Source organism: Mytilus edulis, chromosome 8, assembly GCF_963676685.1.
Source record: "Mytilus edulis chromosome 8, xbMytEdul2.2, whole genome shotgun sequence".
In the NCBI taxonomy this organism is placed as follows: Eukaryota; Metazoa; Mollusca; class Bivalvia; order Mytilida; family Mytilidae; genus Mytilus; species Mytilus edulis.
The window spans coordinates 405293-416889 of NC_092351.1; the positions used below are offsets into that span (position 1 = coordinate 405293).

Consider the following 11597-nt stretch of genomic DNA (forward strand, 5'->3'; position numbering starts at 1 on the left):
ATGTGATTAATAGATAATTACATGTCATTTTCCATATTGGCCCTCTGGCTTGATATGGAATATAGGGCTGATACTAGGGCCAATATAGAAAAAATGCCATATACTAATCTTTAACTATCGCTATTTTGTGCATTTTTCCTTTGATCTTTTTTTGTGATTATTTTTTATATCATGCTACTCGCTTGAGATGGAAAATTATAGCTAGAAACTAAGGAGACACGTGGTGTTGCAAATGAAATTGACATGAAATTGACAAGTTGTCATATGTAAAATAGCGATGAACAGATTAGCATTGGTCATCTCAACTCGATTGCTTTTCTCGCTTTCGCCGTACCGGCTCAGGCGAGAAAAACAATCTCGTTGAGATGATCAACGATAATCTATAAGTGTGTAAAGAACAATTATTCAAGATATAGAAAGTAAATGCTATAAATACATCTGGGATGGTGGACTAGAAAAGTTGAAAAGAAATACTATAATTAAATCAACGAAGAAGGGGGTGTCGGAAAATACGCGAAGTACTAACATTGAGCTATGGTAACATTGTAACCATAACGCTATATTGAATGAAGTTATTGTATAGATGATTTATAGCTATCGCGACGATTAAACGCATATAAAAAACACAACGTATTTATTGAGATTCTTCAACATTTAATGGTGCCATAACCTTTGGATATATATGGATTCAAAGCTGAAGTCAGTTCGTGCTGGACACAAAGGAGCCGTCACGATGCTACTGTTGAAATTCGACGAAATAAAAGTCAAAAACAGACATGTAAGTTGACGAAGTGAATGCCCTTGATGATGCCTTCTCAGAGATAAGTTCGGACAACCTAGCAAACTGGTCCATGCTTACATGAAAGCACTCATGAATAAAACTCATCATAGAACTTACCCACACCGACAAATGATGCATGTAGCTTGAGGTCTTACGGAGACAAACTTGAATCATATGTGCGAGGATTAGAGTCACTTGGTCAAACACCAGAGATGTATTGCAAATATACAGGTACGATGCAGGAGCCGAATATACAGACAGCTATCAACGTGGTTGAAACAACAGACACAACTAGTGTATTGCATGCATCACAAGTAAGTCCCGACATTCTCCTAAAAACAGCAACTGCGCCAGTTATATATAACGACGTAAACATATAATATAACATATTATTTGACGAAGGAGCGCAACGTTTTATTATCACTCAGAAATTAGCCGATAAACTAGAAATTAAAACAACGGGGAAAATCAGCATTCAACTGTCTGCGTTCGGAGATTTATCTCAGAAAGTTCGTAACTTGGAAACTGCAACAATACAATTACAGACCGACACGGGAGAAAGTGTGAGTATAAACACACTCATTGTTTCAGAAAATGCCGTCCCGATTCATAACAGTATTTCACAGACTACAAGGAGTTACCACAGTTGAGAGGACTTAAACTTGCACATTCTGTACATTTTCATTGGAGAGCGTTTTGAGATCGACCTACTTATAGGCGCGGACTACTACTGGGAAATTATGGAAGACAAAATCATAAGAGAGAAAGGACACACCGCTGTACAGTCAAAGATAGGATATTTATTATCAGGACCAATCAACAGAAATATCACCCAGCATTCAACATCTACAGTTCTTTTAAACGTTATATCATCCCATCAATTGGAGAAGACAGAGATTGAAAAGTTTTGGACACTTGAGTCAATAGGAATCAATACATGTGAAAACAAGGAGAACACCAACAATTTACAGACATACCAGAACACAGCTATTGATTACGAGAAAAAGTACACGGCAAAGTTGCCTTGGAAACTTGACCATCCAGATATGCCTTCAAATATGGCCATTGCCAAAGGTAAAACCAAGAATATAGCTAGACGCCTACACCGGGAACCGCACTTGCTACAAAAATACAGTGAAATAATCAATGAACAAGAAAAGGGAAGATTTATAGAGAGGGTTCCAAATACGGAAGATGATAACAACAAACATATGATTCACTACATTCCTCACCAGCCTGTGAAAAAAGATTCCGAGACCACCCCCATTCGTATAGTGTACGACTGCAGTTGTAAACCACAGCAAGATTTAGCCAGCTTAAATGATTGCTTAATGCCAACGCCACCCAATCTTAATGACTTAACCAAAATACTAATGCGATCCAGAATCGGGGAATATGGTATCAGTACAGATATTGAAAAGGCCATCTTACAGATAGGACTTGACAAGAAGGATCGTGACGCTACACGTTTCTTTTCGCTAGCTGACCCCAACGACCCACATAGCAGTCTTACAGCTTACAGGTTTAAATTCGATATTGTTTGGCGCAACATGCTCATCATTTATTTTTGATTTTTTTGGTTACATATTTCACATTTGTCGGGCCCCAGAATGTTTGAAAATACGCGAAGTACTAGCAATAAGCTATGTTAAAGTTGTAACCATAATGCTATATTGAATGACGTTATTGTACAGATCATTTAGCTATCACGACGATAAAACGTATATACAAAACACAACGTATATATTGAGATTCTTTAATAGGGCGATTACAAATGATTGATAAACAAAGTAATTCTATATTAAAAAATGAAGATGTGGTATGATTGCCAATGAACCAACTCTCCATAAGAGACCAAAATGACACAGAAATTAACAACTATAGGTAAGCGTACGGCCTTCAAAAATGATCAAAGGTAATACCGCATAGTCAGCTATAAAAGGCCCCGAAATGACAATGTTATACAATTCAAACGAGAAAACAAACGGCCTTATTTATGTACAAAAAATGTAACGAAAAACAAATACTAGTATGTAACATATAAACAAACGACAACCACTGAATTACTAGCTCCTGCCTTGGGACAGCCACCTACATACATCCATAATGTGGCGGGGTTAAACATGTTAGCGGGATCCCAACCCTTCCCTAACAAGAGACAATGGTATAACAGCACAACATAAGAACGAAGTATAAGAATCAGTTGAAAAGGCTTAGAAAAGACAGACAAAAGATATCATAGGGACAGTCAAACTTATAATTCGAAAATAAACTGACAACGCCATGTCTAAAAATGAAAAAGACATTACAGACAAAACAATATTACACTTGACACAACATATGAAAACTAAAGAATAAGTAACACGAACCCAACCAAAAACTAGGGGTCATCTCAGGTGCTCCAGAAGGGTACGCAGATCCTACTACACACGTGGCACCCGTCGTGTTGCTCATGTTTTAACAAATCCGGTAGTCTAATTCGGTAGGTCACATTCATGAAAGGGAAGGGGATTGTTGTTACGACATGAGGAACATATCCGATATCATCTGTGAAACGGTTATTCCATAACGGTCAACCAACTCGTGATTTCAACTTCACCATTTTCTAACTCTTGTTTTAATCGCTTCCTTGTAAGCAAGCAACCCTCTATCAAGAAAATCATGATAGGAAATACAAGCATGGGAATATCGTATCAATTGGGTGATATATACCCCGTATGCAGGTGCTGCTGGAATGCTGCTAAACTCGTCAGATGAACAAAAATACAAAAGGACGTGGCCGGGTACTTGTACATCCCAACAACAAAAATACACTAGGTACAGATCTGAGAGTACTCGCAATTAGCGGACAGCTAGTTCAAAGCCACTAACAACTAATTAAAATATCATGCATCTAAGACTAAATTATCAATCCGTACACATCCAACACCCAATGGATTAAGTGTAAAGACGGCATAACAGTCAGAGAAAAACATGACCTTGCGCAATGCCAATATACAGGAATCGACTATGTCTCAAAACGCATTTTGGTAAAGTAAAATCATTAGTTACGGAATTTAAAAATATCTCATTGTGGTTTGTATAAAAGAGGGATATAAGATACAACAGGGACAGTCATCTCATAGATAGAAAATAAACTTACAACGCTACTGCTAAACATACATAAACAAACCCACAAATAATAGTACAGAAGACACAGCATAAAAAAACTAAAGACAACTTGGGGAGATCTCAGGTGCCCTGAAAGGGAAAGCAGATCCTGTTCCACATGTGGCACCCGTCGTGTTGCTTATGTTATTACAAATCCGGTAAATAGTCTAATTCGGTAGGTCACATTCCTGAAAAGGGAAATGTTATTGAAGTTACGACATAAGGAACATATCCGATATCATCTGTGAAACGGTTATTCCATCGCGGTCAACCAACTCGTGATGGCGTACGTAAATTTTACTTTCATCTCCACCATTTGGAACTCTTGTTTCAAAAGCTTCTTTGTGAGTAGCAATCCTCTATCAAGGTATAAACTGGTTGATTAAGATGAATTTTGAAAAGAAGAAAATTCTAGAATAAATCAAACACGTCCCTAATTTCTATAGAGAATTTTTAAATGTTGGGAAATGTCAGGCGGTAGACAGACGAAAAACCTTACCAAATAAACTCATCATAGATACAAAAAAAAATCAAAAGTTTAAATGTATAAATATGACCATATCTATGATAATTAATTCATGTCAGTACAGAAGTGAACTTCACAGAATAAGAAAAACAGGTAATTTCGAAAATTAATACATTTTTTGTGGAAAATTGGATAAAGAGTAACTTGGTATTGGTCAATGATATTATAGGCGTCACTTTAAATATTTCTTAACATTTTATTTTGCAAAAATTAGTCTGCAAGAAAAATTGGATAGCTAAAAAAATATTTTTTTAAAAGCTACCCCAAAAGAATAGCTTCACATGTTTAAGTCTGAAAATTCTATTAAGAGTAATGTAAATATTCCTAGACGTCAATTGATCTGGACAGAACAAGATTTTAAACAAACATATTATACAAGTCAATTTGTAAAACTGAACCGTCACTTGGTTTGAACAAATGGATGCGTATTTTGCAAGTTAATGAGAATCGTGGTGTAAATCAATTATATTACTTCATGTTTCATTTAAAGAAAAACACATGAAAAAAAGAGAATACGTTTAAAAAAAGATAGATGGAAACTTTTACAATGTTATCAACAAACATGTTTTGTTTAAATGAAAGACTATGTAATGTGTGTAACGAAGAAGGAGAAAACCACTTTTTTAATTTGAGGTTTTTATATATAAACAAATCTTACTATGAATCTAATCAGAAGTCCACTAATTTAAAAGTTTATTAAACTTTTGTTTAAGAATGCATAAAACAATATAAACAAATCCAGAAATCAAGAAATGTGTAAATACATTATGTATATAAATTAATACCAGCAGCTGACTAGTTATTAGTGGATTATTAAAAGGATACATTAAGAAAAGCTTGGTTTTCTAACAAGTATATTTGGTAAACAAAATAAACAAAAAATTGTTTGAAAATAAAACAAAAGTTTAGTCATTGTATATGATATAGGTAAATACTTTATAAATCCCATTTATTTGAAGCTATATATTTTGAATCCTTTACCTTGAGAATATACTATTTATTCAAGTGAGTTCAAGCGATATCAAACGATATTTATATCTTTTCGTTATTTTATCGCAATATGTTCCATTGATTGAATTTCTTATTGACTTTCTCAGACATTTTTGTTTGGTCTTAAATACAGATTTAATTATTTTTTATATCATTCCCAATATTTCATTTTGATTGCCAATTAGTGATTTTTCATCTGAAACTGAAACATTTTGAATAACAATTTATAATTCTCATACTTAAAGCATTTAAACATGAAAACAGTTTCTCTTTATGTAAGAGACTTTTGTGACGTGTTCTTTCATAAGTCGATCATTACTCTATAAAGTTCTGTGTTCTGCAGCGTCATATCTTATTCCAGTGGTAGTCACCGTCGACAGTGGGTCTCTATTGGAGTGGGATTTTGTTTACTGCAAGTTCTAATCGTGTACAAGAGGTAAATGTTTTTCTTTTAATTTATATTATCTATTTTACTAGGTATTCTGTTATGAATATTCAAACATTCACAATCAATAGAAATCAAAACATGAATATTCAAACAATCACAATGAATAGAAATCAAAAGCTCATAAAACGAATGGATAACAACTGTCATATTCCTTACCTGGTACAAGCATTTTCTTAAATAGAAAATTGTGGATTGAACCTGGTCTTATTGCTAGCTTGATCTCTCACTTGCATGGCAGTCGCATCACATTCAATTACTAAGTATATTGACAACGATGTGTGAACAAAACAAACAGACATAATAGGTAAAAAAAAAAATAGGCCATTTATTTAGTATAGTCAATCCATCAATTGAATCAATATGAATCGTAATAAATCAAACGCTTGCAAAATATAACTCTAATATCAGACACATTTTAGTTGATCACATCTAAACAACTTCTTGACAATGCAGATCATTTCTTTATGTGGATTGTAATGTACATGTCCTTTCAAGTGTGCCTGCTTTGTCTAGGGTAGATTGGTAATACATAATAAGAGTTCAAGTAGAAATGGAAAAGATTCGTTCATAATACACTATTAAAAACTTATGCGTTTGTTTGTTTTTCAGCACCGAAAGAATCCGTTATGATGTTCCAAAAACATCCTAGGATGATGACAATTGTGGTATTAGTTATCACATGCGCATGCTGTTTAAAGGTTCTTTAGCCAGACATAACCCATATACACCAACTAAATACCAGGAAAAGATTGCTCAAGGATTTTCCACGAATTATTTCAAAACCCTCAATTTCAATAAGTACAACAAAAACAACTTGGCTGATGTTTATGAACGAGGTTTCAGAAATTTACGACTAAGATGTAGAGCAGATCTTGACAATTTTAACATGACTGTCTTTTTAACCAATTTAGAGACTGTCGTGAACGATTGTCTTGCTACGAACATTGCCCCAATAGTTTCTTGGATCCATCACGAGGCCGAAGCTTTCGCTACTGATTCACATCGAACAAAATATTTGGAGTGGTGGACTAGTGTTGCTGAAAGGTTGAAAGATAAAGACTACAGACTTTCATTCAACCTATTTACAGAACTAGGAGTCGACTCATGTGAAAATGAATGCGCACAAAGTCTCAGAGAAAACACAGTAAAATACAACGACTGGACATCTGCTGTCGTAAAAAAGATAAGAGAATCCGGCGGAAAGAATGATAAACGGATCGTGATTCTAGGTTCTCCAAAGAAAACTGCAAAGGGGTTAGAAGAAATTAACCAAAATATTTATAAAAACGATCATTATATGATGGCAGAGTGGCATATCTATGCATCCGGACCAAATAAAAAACTAAAAAACGACGGTAATCCAGGTCAAAAATATTGGTCTAGGACTGGCGACGATTTCGGAAAAAATAATGTCATGACTGCCATTGGATATGCCAACTATTTTACATCAGTTTACAATTTGACCACTTATCTTGGTGCTTGGATGCCACAAGCTAATGCAAACGGGGACTTGAACCAAACGGAAATCGTTAATTTTGGGAAATATTTTGCCCAAGTAATCAAACCGATCCCTTGGTCCATGAATGTTCTTGATACCTACTACGACACAAAGAATAGCAATTGGAAATTAGATGAACAGGTTATCAAAGGTCAGACATTAAATATGTCACGAGTTCTGGATGAAATTATATCGGTTATGTAATGATTTCAGAAGAACATTCTTTCTTCCATGGTTTTTACATGCTCATTAATAAATATGAGCATTTAAGACATTCAATATAAATAAATTGTTTATTCAAGAATTCAAAACAATACCGAGGAAATTTGAAATGCATTTAAGAAATTGACAAAAGAAAAACGTCTATCGATCACGTAAGGTACCAAAAACGTTTGATATAAAGAAAGTTTAAAGTCATCAGTGACGTCATAAATTTAAAAATTGTACAAATGAAAGTTGTATCTTTATTATAGAGTGTCTTTGATATATTATCAGGTTTTCTTACCCTGGTTTTTCTTATATGATTCAATGTTATTTCTCTTTTTTCTTATTTACTAATTTATGATTTATCATATGATTTAGATTAGTTATACTTAGTGTTTTCTGATACAGTATTTTTCTTATGTAGATATATTTAAAACTTATCTCATATATCCACTATATTTCCATAATGTGATATGATACATATTTTTGTATCATATAATGCAGGTTTTTTACGGCGAAATACCTTTTTATTCTTGTAACAATTTTCGTGATTTTCGTAGATGGCTTTATCCACGAATCTAGGCTTTATCCACGAATTTAATTTTTAGCCATGGCGTTGTCATTTTATTTTCGATCTAGGAGTATGAATGTCTCTCTTGTATCTTTCGCCCCAATTTTGTTAACAGATAAATCTGCTTTATTTCCAAACGCTGTAAGAACAGGTGAGTGAAAATATAAACCTTAAATTCAGGAACCTACGGACAGGCAACTTGTTTTGTCATAACCAGGAAAATTGATACCCACGAATAAAAGTTCCTTCATAGTATTGTAATTTTCCTCCATATTATTGCTTACTTAAAAAGTGTATTTGGTTACTTATTACTTTCTAAAAAAAAATAATTACCATGTGGTTAATGTGTTTATATGCAAATGTAAATAATTTCATTAGTGCAGTAAAACACTATTTTCAATAAGATTGTTATGCAAGTGTTTGTAACATGTAGTTAAATGGCACATAATATCTGCAATATTGTTCTGGCTCTTGCTTAAATGAATAAAGATGATACCTTCAACATGAAGCTCTGGCATCTGATCGAGTTTATGTTGCCAATATTTTACTGTTATGACAAAATTGTTGTGACAGAAATAAAAAAAAAAGCAAGCTTATCAACAAATACGAATGGCACCTTGAAGAGAATATATTTTCATTAGATAAAAACAAAAGAGAGACCTCGATCCAGTAAAGTTAAAAGCTAAAATGGTACATTATCATAGACGATAGTTAGCAAACAGTAAAAATCACAAAAAATACTGAACCCAGAGGAAATCCAATCGGAAAGTCCATAATCACATGGCAAAATCAAATGACAAAACACATAAAAATCGAATGGACAAGAACTGTCATATTCCTGACTTGGTACAGGCATTTTCACATGTAGAAAATTGGTGGATTAAACCTGGTTTTAAAGCGCTAAACCTCTCACCTTGATGACATTCTCTTCAAATTCCGTTATATTTACAATGATGCGTGACGATAGTTAGCTAAACAATATAAAAGTGTCAGAAGACATACATGTAAAGACGTAACTATAAACACGAATCGATAACTGTTTTAAACCATTTTACTAAGTAATCTCAAAGAGTTTTGATATGTGGTTAAATGTTAAATAAAATAAAGTTTTTATTTGAGGTTAACTGATTATCGAACCGTTTTGTTTTATTGTTGAAAATTAGTTTTTAACAAAGAATATTTGTATGTCCCACCTACGATAGTAGAGGGGCATTATGTGTTCTGGTCTGTTCGTCCGTCTGCTCGTTCGTCTATTAGTCCGTCCGTCTGTCCCGCTTCAGGTTAAAGTTTTTGGTCAAGGTAGTTTCAATCAACTTGAAACTTAGTACACATGTTCCTTATGATATGATCTTTCTTAATTTAATGCCAAATTAGAGTTTTGACCCCAATTGCACGGTCCATTGAACGCAGAAATTGATAGTGCAAGTTTCAGGTTAAAGTTTTTGGTTAAAGTTTTTGGTCAAGGTAGTTTTTGATGAAGTTGAAGTCCAATCAACTTGAAACTTAGTATACATGTTCCCTATGATATGATCTTTCTAATTGTACCCCAATTTCACGGTCCACTAAACATAGAAAATGATAGTGCGAATGGGGCATCTGTGTACTATGGACACATTCTTGTTTTTTATCGAACAGTAATTTATCTGTTTTCTCCATTATTACGAGAATACAATTCGCTTTGTCTTATAAGTTATAAGTACTTCATGGTAGATTTAGGCTTAACAAACAAATGCAGCGGGTTTAAACGTTTTGATAGGTACCGACCTACTCTCTTACCTGAAACAATAGTGAAACATCACAACATAAAAGACACACTATAAAACATCAATTGAAATAGCTAAACTTAATTAAAAGACATATTAACACAGATAAAAATGATCTAAACGAATAAATCTGATCTATGACACAATAAATGAATACAAAAGTAATAAAATAATGGGTGAATAAATATAAACAACAGCAGTATACCGCGGTGACATGTTGAAATTTTCAAAAAGTAAACCATAACCTTGGAGAAGTATAAATGGAAAACGGAAACTGTTGCTCATAGTACTAGAACATAATTGAAAAGATTTTGTCGTACCAAACACGTATCAAAGCTAGTATATGTTACTAACAGAGAGAACAACAACATATTTTTTACATAACAGAGGATAAAGTCTCGATGAAACCAATGTGTTCATGGTAGATTGTAGTTCTGATTGATTGACTGGCGCTTTATGAGTTTTCTGGCTTATATATAAACTGTGACCATCGGCTATCTGAATTTGTTCTTCCAGTTGATGGGCCATGGAATTCGATATGAAATGGCTTTGTCTAACAACTTTCTCAGTTTTTTAATGTTTACGATGCAAAGATCGCTGGTTATATGTAACCAGCAGAACTAATTATTTTGGGGTTTTTCGGGACAATTGGGTAATTAAACGTTGATATCCTTGAGGATATAATTCACCTATATCCTCTTCTGGTCTAGCAAAATAACATGTACAGTTATATCTTTATAGTAAAATGATATTATTTTTCAGTAATAAATTTTGGTAAACGAAAATTTAAATCCTAATTCTACTTTTTTATGATTTTGAAGGTACTTGTTACGAGTTTTAATAGTTAATGATTACAAAAGTCCATTAATATTGCAAACAGTCAGTTCTAGGCAGAATATTTATACTAATGGAATTAATTTTTCCCTCTTGAACTGAGTATAACAGTTTAGAAAATTGCTTAAAATAAAATTGGTGTATACCCGAAATGTTTTACGAAGGGCCATTCAAAATCCTAGGTAATGCATATAGCACTAGTTATGACTTATATTGCTTCGAGCATATGTGTGAAATAATTATAATCTGTTGATACCTAGCATGTAAAACAATCTTCACCATAAATGTTTTCGTTGCATTCTGAGAGAAATAGCGGTTTATAATAATCGAATTTAAATTGTTTTTCTTTGTAAGAAATATATATTTCTCTATATTGGGTATTTTATATACTACTGCTGATCTTTGCCATTATACCGGTTTTCTTCGTTTAATAATTGTAAAGAATTAATATTTAAGTACCTTTTTGTGGTACGGCCACTATCTTTGTGACGTCGCGTAATTGTTATACTTTATGTTGTATTGAATAGAAACGTATTATGGCAGTTGTTCTTTCTTTAACGTCTTAGATCAAAATACATAACGCAACGCAATAATCTAAATTGGTGCCGTGACTTCAAACGGAGGGAATAGAAATCAGCCGATTAAAATCCTTGAGAACGGGGAACAAAGCAGCGGTAACAAAAGTTTTTAAAAAACTGGAGGAAGCCATCGGAGATTCACAAATAGACACGGAGGAAGTATCAACATTGCTCGAAGCAACTGAGAAGAAAAAGAAGACGTTAGCCTCAATAGACGAACAGATATTAAATGCAGTCTAATCAGAAGATATTAC

At 33.5% G+C, this 11597-nt stretch overlaps 2 protein-coding genes across 2 annotated transcripts; both read left to right on the forward strand.

Annotated features, from left to right (window-relative positions):
• The first annotated feature begins 1521 nt into the window (after nt 1–1521).
• On the forward strand, nt 1522–2352 carry LOC139486667 (uncharacterized). Its single transcript, XM_071271591.1, has one exon. The coding sequence runs from the start codon at nt 1522–1524 to the stop codon at nt 2350–2352; it is 831 nt and encodes a 276-aa protein (XP_071127692.1).
• A 3356-nt stretch (nt 2353–5708) lies between these two features.
• Nucleotides 5709–8670, forward strand: LOC139484538 (uncharacterized). The gene is made up of 2 exons (XM_071268267.1): nt 5709–5883; nt 6505–8670. The coding sequence occupies exon 2, from the start codon at nt 6575–6577 to the stop codon at nt 7595–7597; it is 1023 nt and encodes a 340-aa protein (XP_071124368.1). The 5' UTR covers nt 5709–5883; nt 6505–6574; the 3' UTR covers nt 7598–8670.
• Nucleotides 8671–11597: the final 2927 nt, after the last annotated feature.

What these genes read in the sequence shown, in the direction of transcription:
- LOC139486667 (XM_071271591.1), top strand. Translation starts at nt 1,522, where the DNA reads ATGGAAGACAAAATCATAAGAGAGAAAGGACACACCGCTGTACAGTCA.
- LOC139484538 (XM_071268267.1), top strand. Translation starts at nt 6,575, where the DNA reads ATGCGCATGCTGTTTAAAGGTTCTTTAGCCAGACATAACCCATATACA.